This window comes from Pan troglodytes, chromosome 23, assembly GCF_028858775.2.
Source record: "Pan troglodytes isolate AG18354 chromosome 23, NHGRI_mPanTro3-v2.0_pri, whole genome shotgun sequence".
Lineage (NCBI taxonomy): Eukaryota > Metazoa > Chordata > Mammalia > Primates > Hominidae > Pan > Pan troglodytes.
This window is the reverse complement of record NC_086016.1, coordinates 39,080,966-39,099,280: the sequence shown is the minus strand read 5'-3', so window position 1 is coordinate 39,099,280 and position 18,315 is coordinate 39,080,966. Positions and strand designations below refer to the sequence as shown.

At 55.0% G+C, this 18,315-nt stretch overlaps 1 protein-coding gene across 2 annotated transcripts in view; it reads left to right on the top strand.

Moving 5' to 3' along the window:
- Positions 1-18,315, top strand: part of TMPRSS6 (transmembrane serine protease 6) — a 44,102-nt gene that overhangs the window by 19,209 nt on the left and 6,578 nt on the right. For both annotated transcript variants that reach the window (XM_016939109.3, XM_016939110.3), the window contains exons 7-13: positions 436-640; positions 4,315-4,451; positions 5,895-6,007; positions 6,330-6,439; positions 15,313-15,458; positions 15,885-15,983; positions 16,948-17,061. In XM_016939109.3, coding sequence (XP_016794598.1) covers positions 436-640; positions 4,315-4,451; positions 5,895-6,007; positions 6,330-6,439; positions 15,313-15,458; positions 15,885-15,983; positions 16,948-17,061 — 924 coding nt within the window. The remainder of the gene's footprint in view (positions 1-435; positions 641-4,314; positions 4,452-5,894; positions 6,008-6,329; positions 6,440-15,312; positions 15,459-15,884; positions 15,984-16,947; positions 17,062-18,315) is intronic.

Here is an 18,315-nt window from a genome sequence, read left to right as displayed (position 1 = left end):
GTGTGTACTTTTCTCAAAGCTGCCCGGCTCGTCCCAGCCTCTTTGCTCACGCGGGGACCCCCAGGATGCCCCCAACCCACAGGCCGGGTTTGGAGCCGTCACCTCCTGAGCTATTCTTGCCTGTTCTGTGTCTGTCTGTCCCCGCTGTCATCCATGTCCCCAGACAGCGACTGGATCTTTACCTGGGCACTGAGAAGGCATGAAGCTCAGTGTGTGTCCATTCCATGAGTGAATGACTGAACCAATGAACAAATGCATGAATGAGGATACTGAGATGGAAAGAGAAGGATGGGGTAGAGCGTGTCTGGTTATCCCCACCCGGCTCCCCTGCCCAGCCCATCCTGCCTGGTGGAGGACCTTGAGGGACCTGGCTCCCCAGGGTCCCCTCCTTCTGGCTCACAGGAATCAGGGGCTGTGCCCCTCTCCCCGCTCCAGGTTGTTACCGCTACAGCTACGTGGGCCAGGGCCAGGTCCTCCGGCTGAAGGGGCCTGACCACCTGGCCTCCAGCTGCCTGTGGCACCTGCAGGGCCCCAAGGACCTCATGCTCAAACTCCGGCTGGAGTGGACGCTGGCAGAGTGCCGGGACCGACTGGCCATGTATGACGTGGCCGGGCCCCTGGAGAAGAGGCTCATCACCTCGTGAGTCCCTGGGAAGGAGGGCGGGAGGGAGGGCTGGAAAAGGGAGTGGTTGATGGGGGTGTTGAAAGTCACACACAGCATTCTTAGACCAGGGAGGGTAGGACCTTGGGCCTGTGTATCTGGGAGACAGGACGGCTAGCCTAGAGGGGATAGGGGAGAGGAGGCAGGAGATGGTTGTGTACTGGGGGCGCTTCCCCTCCGTGAGCCTCAGTTTCCCCATCTGTAACAAAGCCGTTGTTGTAGATGACTCCTGAAGTCAGCTCTGGGAGGCACCGTGGCTTGTTGGGATGTTTCAGAGTCTGGCTGCAGCCTGGACTTTCAACCTCTGGGCTCGTTCCTAAATCCTGACTGCTTCCTGGTAGAACACCCACCCTCTCTGCTTCCCAGGCTTCTGGTGGGGTTTAAATGAGATACTAGATTCCCCATGGGAGGGGCTGTCTTCACTGCCGGGCCCTCGTGCCTAGACCAAATGCACAGTAGGTGTGCAGTATCTATTTTGAGTGAACGAATGAATGATGTAGGTGGTACTGCTTTGCAAGTTCTAGCAATGCATCAGAGCTCACGGATTAAATGTAAGAGCAGAGAGGCTTACTGGTGTGTGGGGCGGGGGTGTGGGGATGTGACGGGGAACCCCCTGTCTCCTAGCTGCGTGCCCTAAGGCAAGTTACTTTGCCTCTTAGAACCTGCTTACCTTGCCGGATCATTGGAGGATTTAAATCAGACTATCTGTGCCATGATCCTTACACATAGTGAGTGCTCAGTAAATGCTAGCCATTATTATTATCATTATATAGAGTCTAACTGGGACTGGGCCGCAAAAGGCATTGAGTGACAGGAACCATTTGGATTTTGATAAGTGGGGAGCTATTGAAAGTTCTGAGAGGCAAAGTAACTTGCCTTAGGGCACGCAGCTAGGAGGCAGGGGGTTCCCCATCACACCCCCACACTCCCACCCCACACACCAGTAAGCCTCTCTGCTCTTACATTTAATCCGTGAGCTCTGATGCATTGTTAGAACTTGCAAAGCAGTACCACCTACATCATTCATTCATTCACTCAAAATAGATACTGCACACCTACTATGCGTTTGATCTAGGCACCAGGGCCCGGCAGTGAAGACATCCCCTCCCATGGAGAATCTAGTATCTCATTTAAACCCCACCAGAAGCCTGGGAAGCAGGGAGGGTGGGTTCACAATCATGCTTACCTTGCAGGATCATTGGAGGATTTAAACCAGACTACCTGTGCCATGATCCTTACACATAGTGAGTGCCTAGCACTTACACGCTAGCCATGATTGTTATCATTATACATACTCTAACTGGGACTGGGCCACAAAAGGCATTGAGTGCCAGGAGCCGTTTGGACTTTCATATTTGGTAAGTGGGGAGCTATTGAAAGTTCTTGAGCACAGAAGTAGGGCTTTAGGGCATAAGATATGGTGTGGAGTACAGAAGTGATCAGGATCAGAGGGCAGGTGGTTGGGGGTGGGGAGGAGGGACTGGAAATGGCCTTGACCTCTGGGAGCCTGGTCCTCACACAGGATGGGGAGATGGGTGTTAGCCTACAAAGCACTGCAGGAGGTGGGGAAGATGCTCTGGGCTGGGCAGTTCTCAGCGATTGTTTATTGAGCACTTACTTTGTGCTGGGCGTCAGGCTGATGCCTCTTCTGTCTCACTTGGGCTGTGGACAGCCTCCAGGCGGATGGGGATGGGACCAGTGTGTTCAGATCAAGCGCAGTCTTTGAATGTGAGCTGGCAGAGGTTCTTGCCACACCCCTCCCCCAGGGCCTCTCCGAGCTGCTCTCTCCTTGTCACCCCTCCTGTTGTCTTGCTGGGTGTGACCTCGATCTGCGGCATGTGCGTGGGCTGAGTTTCTGGAGGGCTCTGGGAAGTGCAGAGAAGCCAGACACCATCTGACTTCCAGGTCCAAAAAGGGTGGGGACACTTAGGGGTTTCCCCTGGGGCTTCTCCAGGTGCCTCTCAGCCTGGGAGGGGACCTGACTGCCAGGCCCAGCTCTGTTCCTACTCACTGCGGCTCCTGGTGGCTCTCTCATCCCAGACCCTTGGAGAAGCTCTAAAATGACAGGTCAGACAACATTTGGGGTTCTCAAGCTTGTACCCCAGACACCTGCTAGGGAATGGGGGTGAGGGGGACTTTGGTGGTGATGGGAAGACAGAGCAGGTGGCCCCTTGCTCAGTTTCAACCATGTGCTTTGATTCTGCATTCCATATTTCATTTACAAGAAGGGCTCTGCCGCTAGGTAAATAAAATAAAACCCCCCAACAATGAAAGCTAAAGCCCCCATTAAAGGTGACCTCCAGGTCTCTTCCATCCTAATATCGTATCTCCCACCTCCCAGGGAAGATGAGCCGGTAAGGCCAAAAAGGACGTGGCTGTATGGGAGGGTGGGGGGCACCGGTGTGGTTGGGGAGACTTGGGCGCTGCAGCAGGAAGATCAAGCTGGAATGGTAGGAAGAAGGGACGAGGGCCTGGGGGGTGAGGGGGGTGGTGCCTACTACTGGAGGCCACCTCTCTCTCCTGGCAAGAGGCCAGGGGAAATGCCCCATCCCCGGACCCTGGGCACCAAGACCCTCCCAGGGAGACCCTTGGGGTTATGCCCACCATGCCTCCAGCTGGCTGCAGGCTGCTCGGGTGCCATGTGTAGTGATTTTGAGGCTATGCTTGGAGGAGCTCAGGTACTCGCTTGCCAAGGTGCCTGAAATCCCTCCAGCAGCACCCCTTCCTCCTGTCAAGGCCCAGGTGCCCACGCACAGTCGGCAGGCAGGGAGGCTATTGGGTTGCCCATTCAGAGGGAGGTGGGGCCGTTAGTTTCTTATAAATTGACCCATCAGATGCGCTGGACTCCAGAGAGTGTTGCCATTGACACTGGGAAGTTTGATGGAGGTTGGTGAGAGGGTGAAGGGGAGCTGGGGAACCCCTGTCTGAGACAGGCAGACCAGGGGCACCTACATATGTGGGAGGGTACCAGCCATCACAGGCAGTGCCTAGCGCAGGCCTATCTCTGCCATGGACTGCCGATAGGGCCTCAGTTTCCCTATCTGGAAATCGAGCAGCTGACCCCAACAGTGTCACCAGTCTTTTCAGGGCTGACATTCCAGATTTCTAAAAGCCTAGAAGTCTAAGATATGGTTATTTGTTCCGAGCCTCCCAGGCACCAAGCTCTGGGCAGATTTCTGGGGCACCCTGGGGGTCACGAGACCACACCTGCCTTCTCCCTGCCCATCCTTGAGCACAGCCAGGAGTCGCGGTGCCAGAAGCGGTGGTCCCTGCAGATGCCAGTCTAGTCTTCCTGCCAGGGACGCTAGGGGTCACAGATGATTCTGTAGCAGGGTGGAGGGGTCTGGGGAGAGAGCATGGGACTCGAGCCAGCCATCATCATCAAACTGTAAGCTCCAGAAGTCTGGGGAACCTCCTGGCCTCTCTCACCCGAGGAGCTAGCCTGGTCCTTGGAGGGCCTTCAGTCTGTCCTCTGGGGCTGGGGAGACACAGAATTCTCCCCACAGACACGCAGTGGTCTCTGGTAGCAGACCCGGACCCAGAACCCAGATGTCCAGACTCCCGTCCACCCTCCCCCAGCAGCCGCCTGCCGCCCTCCCTGCCACTCCCCTCCCAGACCCCAGCCCAGCCTTGCCACCTTTCTGTTCTGCCAGGGTGTACGGCTGCAGCCGCCAGGAGCCCGTGGTGGAGGTTCTGGCGTCGGGGGCCATCATGGCGGTCGTCTGGAAGAAGGGCCTGCACAGCTACTACGACCCCTTCGTGCTCTCCGTGCAGCCGGTGGTCTTCCAGGGTGAGAGGTCAGGGGTCCCTGGGGCAGGGGAGGGGTGGTGGTAGAATCCAAGGGCCCTCCACTGGGCTCACTGCTCACCTTTTTTGCCCAAATTGAGGATGGGATGGGGAGAGGGAAGATTCTGGAAGCTCCTGCTGCTCTCCACTCCCCACCCTGGCCCCCCTCTTCCTTCCGTCATTTGCACTTCCACCCCCCTCTTCCCCTTGACCGTCCTACCATTCGCAGTCTCTGTCTTCCTGGCATCGCTCCCTCGCTTCCCTCCTCTTTCTCTGTCCTTCCTTCTCTCTCCTTTTCTCTTTTCTGTGCTGACCGCCTCTCCTCCCTCCTCACTCTCCTGGACCTGTGTCCCCTCCCCTCTGCACCTCACCCCCTCCCTGCCCTCTCCCCTTGGCACCCACCAGTGGCTGGGCCTGGAACACGGGTCTGTTTGCAGCAGGACTAAGAACTCCTTGGATTCCGCCCTAGACAGTCCGCTTACAGCCAAGAGGGCGCAGGGAGCTTGGGGAGGTGTGATGGCAGCACAGCCAGGCCACGGCCACTGGTGTGGCAGGTCTCCCACTGCCTTCCCAGCCCCCACCCTCCTCCTGCTTCGGGACCTCCCTCCTTGCCCCCTTCCCAGGAAGGGCACGTCCCACCCCACATGGGACAGCTGTCCTGGGCCTGGGCCAGCCATACTTCTGTGCAGGAGGCCCAAACTTTGCCATTTCTGGAGCTCAGGAGGGGAGGATGGCAGAGAGGAGGCCACAGAGTGTTGGCAGCTGCTTCTGCCTCACCCCTCTCCCCACTCTTCTCCCTCCCACTCAGGGTCCCAGCCCTCTTCTCGGTTTATCCCCAAACTGTCTGGCATAGACCTGGGTCCCCAGCTGGCCAAACTGGAGCGCTAAATGGGTAGCAGAGCTGTTCCCTTGGGAGTCTGACACAGGCTCGAGGCGGGAGGGAACAAAGGGCTTTGGGGGCCCTGGCCCAATGGAGAGATGGCCAGGGCAGGTGAGCATGCTCCTGTCCTGACCCCTGGACCCCTCAGTCTCTCACGGTGTAGCCTCAACCAAGCCACTCCTTTTCTCCGAACCTCATCTTGGAAAAGGGGAACAGCTCTCTCTCCCCCAGCCACCACCGTGAGGCCTGTGCAGGTGTGAATGCATTTTGTAAACTGGCGAGTGCTGTCCCGCAAATGTCAATAACTAACACGGATCGAGCACTTACTACATGCCAGGCCGTTTCAATGTTTATGTCTTTTTAATCCACTCTACTACCCTATGAGGTGTGTGCTATTACTGTCCTCATTTTACAGATGAGGAAACTGAGACCCAGGTTCACACAGTCACATTCAACCACAGCACTTTGCTGGCAGAGGTGGTAGGGGTGGCGGGGTTACAAGCTGCGCCAGCCTGCTGGGAGGTGGAGCCAGGGGACCCCTGTGTAACGGCTGCTCTCCTGGTCCAGCCTGTGAAGTGAACCTGACGCTGGACAACAGGCTCGACTCCCAGGGTGTCCTCAGCACCCCGTACTTCCCCAGCTACTACTCGCCCCAAACCCACTGCTCCTGGCACCTCACGGTGAGACCCCACCCTGCCTGCCCACCTGCCCTCTGCCCCAAGCACACTACAGGTCCCTGGTGACCCGGGATGAGAGGGGGCTGTGTCCCGCCTCTGCTGAAGCGCCCACAGGCTGAGCCCTGGGTACACATCCTGCCAGGGTGGAGAGGGCTGTGGGCGAGGTCTCCCTCTGTGGGTCACAGCAATGCCTGTTTGTTGAGTGACTGACAGACTTTAGCCCCACCTGGGATTCTGTGTTTCCTTCTCTTTGTTGTTAGGGAGGTGGGTTCACCAACCTGGCCACACCCCATGGGCCACCTGATGGCCCGCTCCTCCCTCCCAGGTGCCCTCTCTGGACTACGGCTTGGCCCTCTGGTTTGATGCCTATGCACTGAGGAGGCAGAAGTATGATTTGCCGTGCACCCAGGGCCAGTGGACGATCCAGAACAGGAGGTACCATTTCCTCTCCTCCCTCTGGCTTCCTTTCCTCCCTCCCCCTCCCTCTCTTCCCTCCTCAACAGTGACCCCCTCATTGGAAGCCCAAGTCCCCAATCTCAGAGGGGCAGCAAGGGGAGCGAGCAGAGGCTGGGGCTGGTGTCGGGCCTGTTGCCCTTGACCTTGTCCTCGTCCCGTACTCCGCCCTGGCCCCGGCTTCCCCTCTGGCTTCCCCAGAGGTCTCAGACACGTTTGGTCATCAGACACCTTGGATGTTGATTCTAATTACAGCAAAATGGTCCCATCTTCTTGGGTGCTGTAACCCCCTCTGGCACCCTCCATCCTTCAATAAAATGTTTCCAGAGCCAAAGGACTCATGGGCACTTTGGTGCCTTCCCTCTAAACCCATGGCGTACCATCAGAGGCGCCTCTCCCTTATCATGAACCCCTGCTGCACAGCCAGGCCCAATCCCATTGCACAGGGTAACATGGAAATCACGGGTGCCCTGGATCCCCCGAATCCCCAACGGGGCACTTGCCCTCTTCCCTGCTCTTGCCCTTGCCCCCTCTGGTAACTAAGTTTCTGACAAAGAAGTGAGTCCTTCCAGAGATGTGAGCAAGAGACAGTGGGGTTAGGCTAAGCGACTACCGTTGCCAGGGTCACTATGGCATGAGGCCAGTAAGTGCCCACTGGGCCTGGCCACCAGGAAGCCGTGGGTGGTGCCGATAGCTTCAGAGGCCTGGGCTGGGCAAGGAGGCAGGGAAACAGAGACAGGGTGTACGGACAGGTTTTCATTTGGGAAGAAAAGAGAACTAGGAAATTCAAGGAAGGGGACATTTAAGACGGGAGAGGTTCCATATCTCAAATGTGTGGATCATCCCAGCATCCCCAGAGGGAGAGAGAAGGAGGCTCAGGTGCAGGTAATATTGTTTAGAGCGGGGAGGGTGGGCAAGGGGAGAGGAAGGCCCTCCCATGGCTCCATTGTTGGGGAGCAGAGGTTTGGGGAGAGAGAAGAGGAATATTGAAGCAGCGATGGCAGAGCCAGGGAGACCCTTTCCCTGGGAATCCGGGGTGAAAACGGTCATCGTGTCAGCGTCAGGAAAGAGGAGACTCTATCCTTCATCGCAGGTTGGGCCTCTGCCCTCCCTTCCAACCTCGGAATTCTGGGGGCCTAATGGGTTCAGGGTCTAGTATGAAAGATTTGTCATTTCTTGATTTCACAGAGTTTGAATATCTAAGATGCCAGTCTTGGAAGATGCCAAAATTGGAAGGCTCTGGGGCTCTAGAATTCTTGGATTTCTGGGGTCTGTGTTCCCAATCACCAACACTTGTAATTTGCTTGTTGGCTGATCCTATTCAAAAGGATCATCCAGACAAAAGGTGATGAAGAATGACAAGGTTTGCTTGACTCCTTTTTGCAATTTATCTGGGACTAGGATTAAAAGAAAGGAGAAGAAATACTCATGGTATGATTTAGGGCTATGCTGTTGGGGCTAACATGGGGAGTGACTTTGGGCCTGTGCTGTTGGGGGTGATATGGCGAAGCAGTGCCTTCAGGGCTTTGCATTTGGTGGTGATATGCTGATGGAGTGTGACATCAGGCCTGTGCTGCTGGGGTGACATGCTGGTTCAGTGATGTCAGGCCTATGCTGTCTGGAGAGCAGAAGGCTTCTGTAGCATGATGGGGGCACCTCTGGGAACGGCTGCCCTGACCCCTCGTGGAGCTCGCTTGAGGCCTCCTTGCTACTCACCTAGGCTGGGGATGGCTGGCTTCACCCCCGCTCACAGGAACCCGCAGGGTGACCCTGAGATGGATCCATGATTCACAGTTCTGCGAATGATGAGAACATGTTTTCCTGCCTCCCTCCCTACCCCAGAGCTGAACTTTATGTCTTAGGGAGGCCCAGAAAGGAGAAGGAACAGTCTTGGGTCTGACACTCCCTGTCTCATCCCTCACCCCCTTGGCGACTCCATTTGCCAGAGGCGGGGCCCCAGCATACAGGGGTTGTGGGGGGTTCGGTGGCCTGGAGTTAGGTGCTAAGACAGGCGTTCAGTGCATTGGCCCAACAACTTGTGTGGTCATTGGCGCCGTTCCCATTTCCCAGAGAAGGAAATCAAGGCTCAGCAGGATTAGGTGGCACGCAGATGGGTCCACAGATGGGGTCTCTCCCATACCCCCAACAGCCACAAACAGCAGGCCAAAGGATGCTCCACCCCATGCTTCCTGTGGGAAGGCCCTCCTCCCTCCCTGATGCAGTTGGGCAAGGGTCTGGGTACTGGGGAGACATGGACTTCGTGAGCTACCTTTGGGTGTGGACAGAGAGAGTGTGGAACACGGATGTGAGAGTCTTTTCCCTAATCCAAAGGAATGATGCCTCGATGGTGAATTTGAGGCACGAGAACAGCTTCCAACAGGGTGGAGGGATCTCACCAGAGTCTGAGCACCATCGAGCTATAGAATGTGTGGGCTGAACTGGTCCTAGCACCCAACCTATGGTACAGGTGGGGAAACTGGGACCAGCGAGGGCTAAGGACTTGGCCTCTTGTCCCTGTCTTTTCTGCCTTTCAGTGGTGGAGATGGGCTTCAGGGTGTAGCCAAGCGGTGGCTGGGTGGTGAAGATGAGGCCTGACAGCTCCCTGTGCCCCCACAGCTCCCCCTCTCTCTGTTCAGTCCTCCCTTGCCACACGGGGGTGGAAGTGCTCAGCAGGGGCTGGCATCAGGGTTTGCATGGATCCCTAGATGCACCCCCTTCCTTGTCTGTGAAACAAGGGGTTCAGGCCAGCCCAGGGCCCCAATCTTTGATTGCTTACCCATCAGGAAGCTATTGTCTCCCATACAAGTTGGTTTATTAATTCCTGGCCAAACGCCATTCCAAGTCAGGCTGGTGAGGTGGAAAGCGCTTAAGTGTCGAAGCCACACAGGCCAGGGCTCAGCACCTGTCTCCTCTGCTTCCTACCTGGGCGAGGACTTACATCTCCCAGCCTCAGGTAACTCATCTGAAAAATGGGCATGAAAGAGACCCCCGCCCTGGGAAGACTAAGTGAGACAATGCGTGGAGAACATTGCACACGCGGGCTTAGGTCAAGCGCAACAAACCTGCGTTGATCACCGGCTGTCACTCCGCTCTGCGCAGGCACAAGCTGAGGGGTTTATGGTGCTGGCTCTTTCAGCCTCAACAACCCAACGAGGAAGCAGGTGCCTGTACTGCCTTCACAGACCAGTGAGACACCCAAGACACAGAGAGGCGAAGTAATTTGCACAAAGTCACCCAGCTCTTTGAGCCAGAGTTAAGACCAGGCAGCCTGATCTGGAGTGCACGTGGGTGCACAGATGCATGTCTGTGTGTGTGCGTGCATCCATGCATGTCTGTGCACATGTACGTGCATGTGTGTGTGGTCCACGTGTGCGATTCTTCCCTCTGAGCCTCTAGCGGCCCATGCCAGCTGGTGACTCCCTCAGCCAAGGCATCCCCAGCCAACCCACTGGCATCTGGGTGGGGGGATCGACAGTTTCTGTGGCTGTCCCACCAGTTCCAGAGCGGCCTGGGAAGTCCCAGCCCTTTCTTCTCAGACTTTCATTAAGGGTCCAGGGTCCCCAGGGGCAGACTCTTGTCCCCTCCCCGCAGACTCCTCCTGTGTGAATGAATGTGGAAGGGAAGGCAGAGGTGGCACCTGCGAACCATCCGCACTGGGCCACTGTGCCCTCTAGTTATGATCATGGGCGATAGTGATCATCCCATGTAGATGCTGAGAAATTCTTAGAATGAGCATTTGTTGGAAATCTGCTTGTGTGGGTGGCAAAGACATGAGAGGTCTAGGGAAGAGCAGATTTTCAGACAAGGCACTTTAGGGAGGGGGAGGTACAGCCCTTGGGCCCAGAATGCCCATTGATGGAGAGGGCGGGTCAGGGGAGAGGGTATCTTAACCCTCAAGTGCCAGCGTAGTGATGAGGAAAGGCTGGCCTGGTGGGCCCCCCATGGACTAAGCATCCTTAGGCACTTCACCTGACTCCTCTGAGACTGTGTTGCCTCCTTCACCCCTGACCTGCCTGCTTTCTACCTAGCTTCTCCCGGTGCCCACTTGAGCCCAGCTGAGGCCTCAGGCCCTTGAGTGGCCTGGGAGTGGTAGAGGGACTTGGCCCGTGAGATCTGGCTACGGCTGCTCCATTTCGCCGAAGCCACTCTCACGGGCTGCCACCGAAGCACAGGCTTCCCCCTTTCCGGGAACCTGCCTCCTGCCAGCTTCCTCTCCTGTGACATCACTTCTCTTGTGATTCGCCCCACCATTTCCACTCACTCCCAGCCAGTGGGGACAGGCAGAACCATGGGTTCCCTAGGCCAGCTGGAGCCACCCCCGACCCGGCCTGGCCTGGCTATGGGGTGGCCCTTGTGTTCTCCGGAGCGCTAGTGGCCAGCACAGGCGGCAGCCACAGACACTTAGTAGGAACTTCAGTGTGGCTGACCTGAGCTGGGCTGGCCGTGCAGGAGAGCGCAAGCTGCTTCCTCCATGAGCTCACAGCCTGACGTCAGCAAGTGCTTCAAAGAAGTCATTTCCTATGCATGCCTTAAACCATGCCACAAGGGAGATACGATCACCCCTGTTTTACAAATGTGAAAACTAAAGCTTGCTGAGGGTGACCCAAGGTCACACAGCTTGTTCCTGGGGCAAAGCCAGGCTGCCAATTCAGCTCTGCAGCCCCAGGTCTAGAGCTCTGGCAATGCCAGGTGCTGCTCTCCTCCCCTCTTCAGCACTTGCCTTCTGTGACCCTCCTTCCCCTTTAACCTGTCTGTAGGTAAGGGCACGGGGGTGTGCATTCATCCACCCACGCACCCTTCTTTCCTTCTTCCTTCTTGTGTTCTCCCCACCCTTCCATCCATCCACCCATCCATGCATCTATCCCTCCAGGCAGTACATCCTGACAGGGTCCCTGTCTACCTCCTGGATGAGGCAAGAAGGAAATATTCCCCATATCCAGAGAGGTGAGGAAGCAAGGCAGGCCACACGGTGCAAAAATGTGCCTTCAGACACTCAGTACTTTGTAGCCAAGATGAACTGGCAGGCATCGCAGCAGTCAGGCTTCTGGTGCTTCTTGGAGGGGGCTAGAGGGGAGCACTTGTTGGACGGGAGGCACTGGAGAGCCAGAGAATGTGCACCCTCCCCCAGAGAGTTCTGCAGCAGAAACAGAAAACTCAGATGGGCCAAGGGGCCAGGCCAGGGCTAGAGTCTATGATGGGGGGTAGGGTAGTCCAGTGGTGTTTTCGGGGCCTTTCTTTCTTTCTTTCTTTTCTCCTTCTCCTTCTCCTTCTTCTTCTTCCTCTTCTTTCTCTTTCTTCTTTCTTCTTCCTTATTCTCCTTTTCCCTTCTTCTCCCTTCCTCCTCCTCTTCTTCTCCTTCTCTTCCTTCTCCTCCTCCTTCTTCTTCTCCTCCTCCTTCTCCTCATTCTCTTTCTCCTTTCTTCCTCTTCATCTTTTCTTCTCCTCCTCCTCCTCCTTCCTCTTCCTCTTCCTCTTCTCCTTCTAGAGGAGCAGGAATCTGGATTATTATGTGAAATTAGCTCGTGACTTAATGAAGTAATTTCTACATGGTGCATAAACAGATTGTCTTTACGCTGAGTGACTCCGCTTGGGCCACTAGATTTCAGCCGCTGCCTTGAATTCCTCTCTGGCGCTTTCTAAGCAGACGCTTGTTCCAGGGATTCCACCACCTCTACCCGTGCTCCAGGCCTCCAGAGTGAGAACCAAACACCGCCCAGACAGACAGGTTCCCGGGTACACGGTGAGGCCCTGGGGAAAGGTTGCTGCCAGCTACAGACTGGTTCTAGGACTCTCCCTGGAGGTTGAGAGAACTTCCTTTAGCAGGCACAGGTGTTTTTGCCTTACAGCCCCTGCCCAAGGCTTGGGTGACACTACAGGTCCTCAACGCAGTTGCTTCTAGGGTGAAACGTTCCACTCCCCTCCAACCCTGGCTTGGGTTCCTTCTCTGTCTCTCCACAATCTCCCTGTGACTGTGGGAGGGACATCCCAAGGCCCATGGGATGCGCTTGACTCCTCATTCCCCGCACTAGTCCTTCCCAACCCCTGGCTCCCCTGTCTACTTCCTGAGGTCCTTCTGTGAGGAAAACAATCCATGATAACTTTATAGACAAACAGACATCAAAACCTGCGTTTCCTGGGTTTTACGAGGGCAAGAGGGCCAGGCTTGCTCAGGGGCGCCCCCTGGTGGTGCCTCGTCCCCCACCGGCCCTGCTGGGCTGGGGGAACCATGGTGGGGGGTGGCGGCTCCCAACCTGTTCTGCCTCAGGACCCAGTCACTCTCCGCAAAATGACTGAGTACCCTAAAGAGTTTTTGCTTATACAGGTTATAGATCTATACTTGCAGCATTAGAAATTGAAACAAAATTTTAAAATGTTTATTAATTCTTTTAATATAATTATAAGCCCATTACACATTTGAATATAAATAACATTCTATGAAAATTAGTTGCATCCTCCAAAAGTAAAAACATTTAGTGACAAGAGTGCTGTCATTTTACATTTTTGTACATTTCTTTAACAACTGGCTTCACAGACCACAGGCGGGACCTTCGAATCTGCCTCCGAGTTCAATCAGTCCCGATGTCACACATCAGTCTCTGGAAAACTCGCCTGTCACCTTACGAGAGAATGAGGGCAAAAAAGGCAAATGACATCTGAGTGTTACTATAAAAATGACTTTTGGACCCCCAGGGGTCCCCTGACTGTGCTTTGAGAACTGCTGGTTGGTGTAAGGGTAAGATCGTGGTCACTGTGGCCAGATAGACTTAGGGGGGTGCCAGAGTCTAGGCCAGGCGTGTGGAGGACATGGGGCATGTAAGGGGCTCAGACCTCAGAGCTCCTGTTGCGGTGGGAATTCGGAGCCCTCCCCTTAAGCAAGCTAGGTGAGCTCTTCTGGGTCCTGAGGCAAGATTCTGGCTCTACCTTGGCTCCTGCACTCTTGAGCCTCATCTGTAAAATGGGATGAGAGCAATTCCTCCCTCCCTAGGTGGAGGTGCTGCTTGAACCTCAGAATCCCCGTGCAACGAGGCCTTGTGATGCCATAGCCAATGAGGCTCAGCCCCAGCCACACACCTGGAGATGTTAAAACAGCCTCAAAGCTCATCTTCAGCTGTTCGGTGGCTAAGGAATTGATTAACTTATTGAACGGTTAAGTGCTTACCACATTCTAGAAGTTCTGGGGAAGTGCCTGGCCCTTGGGAATCATGGCCGGCTCCGCAAGGTGTTGGATTTGCTGTGGGATGTCCCCACTGGCCTTCAGGGGCATTCCTGATGCTCTCTGGATTTCCATCTGCTTTCTCTGCCAGGGGCATTTTCAGCTCTCCCTGCAGATTTTCAACCTGCGCCCTGAGTGTGTTTCCCCCATCTGCAAAGCACTCTGATTTGCTCTGTGGAGGGCATTTCTATGAGCTGATGAAGCTGTCCCCATCTGTTCTGCAAGGGTGTCCCACCTGGGATGAAAAGGAACCCCCGGCTGCTGTGGAGGGAGGGTCCCACTGTCCTGGGGGAGTGGCTGCACCCACTCTGTGAAGTCATGCCGCTGCCCACTTGCTCTGTGGGGTGAGGTGCACCGGACTCTCTGCAGGAGGAACCCCTGGGCCCGTGCCCTGGAGATGGGAGGGCTCCTACCTGTTCTCTGGTAGGAGAGAAAGACTCAGCCTCTCTGGAGATTCCCCCACCTGCTCTGTTTGAACAACGGTATCTTCTTGGTGGTGGTGTGGCAGGGGTGCAGGGGCGGTGTTGTCCAGCAGGGATGTGAGGGTGCTCCCACAGCTGGGGGTGGTCCCACCCCGTGTGGCCATGCACAGAGAAGGTGCTGCCCATCAGCACTAAGCTACTGGTCATGGGAGAAGGACTGGTCCTTCCCTCAAGCCCACAGTGTCACAGGGAGGCAGGAGGGTTGGTGCCTAAATGGGGAGCACTGCTGCCCCCTCGTCCCACACCAAGCTCAAGGCAAATGACCGTGGACATCTGTGGACAGTGGGGCAGTCAAGGGCTTTTGCCTCAACTGACACATTGAAGGCTTTTGTCAGATTCAAGGTCAACAGAAATAATTTTTCCTTTCTTTCTTTCTCTTTCTTTCTTTTCTTTTCTTTTTTCTTTCCCTCCCTCCCTCCCTTTCTTTCTCTTTCTTCTTTCTTTTCTTTCTTTCTTTCTCTTTCTTTCTTTTTCCCTCCCTCCCTTCCTTCTTTCCCTCCTTCCTTCCTTCCTTCCTTCTGTCTCTTTCTTTCTTTTTTTGATGTACTTTCGTTCTTATTGCCCAGGCTGGAGTGCAATGGCACGATCTCGGCTCACCGCAACCTCTGCCTCCTGGGTTCAAGCGATTCTCCTGCTTCAGCCTCCTGAGTAGCTGGGATTACAAGCATGTGCCACCATGCCTGGCTAATTTTGTATTTTTAGTAGCAACGGGGTTTCTCCATGTTGGTCAGGCTGGTCTCGAACTCCCGACCTCAGGTGATCCACCCACCTCAGCCTCCCAAAGTGCTGGGATTATAGGTGTGAGCCACTGCGCCCAGCCAATTTTTCTTGTTTTATAAGGGAGGAAGGTGAGGCTCAAAGAAGGACCCTGACTTGCTAGAACCTCACAGTTCACAGGTGACTGTGACTAGAATTGAGTTTTATCTGGCAGGCAATGGGGAGCCATTGAAGATTTTTGAGCAGGGCAGTGACATAGCCAGGCTACTTTCTAGAATATGACTCTGGGGGTGAGCACTCATCTAAGGGAGAAATTAGGGCAGAGGAGGCACAGCGAGCGTGCAGCTCCCCCTGCCCCTCTGGCTGCCTGTCCTTGCTCTGTCTGTGCACGGGACCCAGGAGACCAGCCAGTGCAGCCCTGAGTCATCTCTGATTCCCCCCAGGCTGTGTGGCTTGCGCATCCTGCAGCCCTACGCCGAGAGGATCCCCGTGGTGGCCACGGCCGGGATCACCATCAACTTCACCTCCCAGATCTCCCTCACTGGGCCCGGTGTGCGGGTGCACTATGGCTTGTACAACCAGTCGGACCGTGAGTATGGGCAGCTGGGGGAACCCCCTGCAGCAACTCGCTGCCTCTTAGCCATCCCTGGAACCACCAAGGGGGCTGTGGGCAGCTGCTTATGAGGCTGAACAAAAGGAGAGAGAGAGAGAGTGTGTGTGTGTGTGTGCTTGCACAAATTTATGCAGCTTTGTGTGCCCACGTGTGCAAGGCAGCCACAAGGGTTTGCAGGAATACACACTCATACATATCCACGTGTGTGTTGTGTATTCTGTGTGTGTGTCTGGATATGTATGTCTGCTTGGACTGTGTACACAGGTGCCCAGGACCACGTCTGTGGGTGCCTGTCCATGCGCGTGTGAGTGAACAGGTGCACGCGTGTCTTTGTGCGCCTTCGCGGCTACGCATGGCCTAATGGCACCCTGCCTGCCTCCACGGTCCCCTGTGGTTTTGCAGCCTGCCCTGGAGAGTTCCTCTGTTCTGTGAATGGACTCTGTGTCCCTGCCTGTGATGGGGTCAAGGACTGCCCCAACGGCCTGGATGAGAGAAACTGCGGTGAGTAACCCGCTCGCGCATCCCTCCTCTCCCTGCCCATCCCTTCTCCTTCCTCACCTTTCCTGCTCTGAGCTGAGTGGAGACCCCACTTCTACATGCAGCTTCCATTATGAGCACCCAGGAAGTGGGGTTCTCTCACTGTGCCGGGGTGGCAAAATGAGACAGACCAGCAATGCAGCCTCCCCGAGACCACCTCGTGGGACAGTGGCAGGGAGAAGTGGGGAGCCAGGTCTCCTGACTTCCAGCTCAGGGCCATCACCCCCAGCCCCTGTCCCAGCCAGCCTTCCAGGAAGGAACAGAATGGGTGAGGGAGATGTCCCCCTCCTCTGCCCTGTCAAAGGTTTAAATATGTGGGAAGAGGGAAGCGAGATGTTCATGGCGGGGGGATGATCCTGCCATGGTGCTGGGGGAGGTACCTCATATTCGGAAACTGAACATCTGGCTTCAAGTTCTGGCTCAGCCAAGTGACCTTGGACGAGTCACCTCATCTGTTTCCACCAGTGAAATGGGGTATCTCACAGGGTTGCTGTGAAACTTTGGGTGTAAAATAGCAGAGAAAGAGGCCGGGCGCAGTGGCTCATGCCTGTAATCCTAGCACTTTGGGAGGCTTAGTCGAGCGGATCACCTGAGGTCAGGAGTTCAAGATCAGCCTGGCCAACATGGTGAAACCCCATCTCTACTAAAAATACAATAATTAGCTGGGCGTGGTAGCAGGAGCCTGTAATTAATCTCAGCTACTCGGGAGTCTGAGGCAGGAGAATCGCTTGGACCTGGGAGGTTGCAGTGAGATCATGCCATTGCACTCCAGCCTTCGTGACAAGAGCGAGACATAAAAATAAAGTAGCAGAGAAAGAGATTTGTGATTGGTAACGTGCAATACAGCACACCTTCTACAGGCATCGCCAAGCCCCGTCTGGCTCCTCTGGCTTCCTCCCACCTCTCCCCTCTCTGTGTCCCCACACAGTTTGCAGAGCCACATTCCAGTGCAAAGAGGACAGCACATGCATCTCACTGCTCAAGGTCTGTGATGGGCAGCCTGATTGTCTCAACGGCAGCGATGAGGAGCAGTGCCAGGAAGGTAGGGCAGGGCCTGGCCGAGTGTCTGGAGGGACACCAAAGGCAGTCTAGGCCTGCTACATGCTTCAGCAAAGGTTTCTAGCTTCTCCTCTCAACACCCACCAACCCCTCTATATTTACATCTGTATGTCTGTCCATCCATCCATCCATCCATCCATCTTCTGGTCTCCTATCACCGTCTGTCCATTGATTCATACAGCTACCCATTTATCTATGCATCTACTGACCTGTGCAACCATCAATCTCCCTATCATCAAACTGTCAATCTACCCATTTATTGGTTTGGCTGACTACCGGTCTGTATGGCCACTGTTCCATCCATCCATCCATCCATCCATCCATCCATCCATCCATCCATCATCCATCCACCCACCCACCCATCCACCCATCCATCATCCATCCGTCCATCATCCATCCATCCATCATCCATCTATCCATCCATCCACCCATCATCCATCCATCCATCATCCATCCATCCATCCATCATCCATCCATCATCCATCTATCCATCCATCATCCATCCACCCATCCATCATCCACCCATCGATCATCCGTCCATCATCCATCCATCCATCATCCATCTATCCATCCATTCATCCATCCATCATCCATGCATCATCCATCCATCCATCATCCATCTATCCATCCATCCATCCTTCATCCATCCATCCATCATCTGTCCGTCCATCATCCATCCATCCATCATCTGTCCGTCCATCATCCATCCATCCATCCATCCATCCATCCATCATCCATCCATCCATCATCCATCCGTCCATCACCCATCCATCCATCCATCCATCATCCATCCATCCATCCATCCATCATCCATCCATCATCCATCCGTCCATCATCCATCCATCCATCCATCCATCATCCATCTATCCATCCATCCATCATCCATCCGTCCATCATCCATCCATCCATCATCCATCCATTCATCCATCATCCATTCATCCATCATCCATCTGTCCATCGTCTATCCATCCATCATCCATCACCCATCCATCCATCCATCATCCATCCATCCATCATCCATCCATCCATGCACCCATCCATCATCCATCCATCCATCCATCCATCATCCATCCATCCATCCATCCATCATCCATCCATCCATCATCCGTTCATCCATCATCCATCCATTCATCCATCATCCATCCATCCATCATCCATCCATCATCCATCCATTCATCCATCATCCATCCATCCATCATCCAACCATCCATCATCCATCCATCCACCATCCATCCAT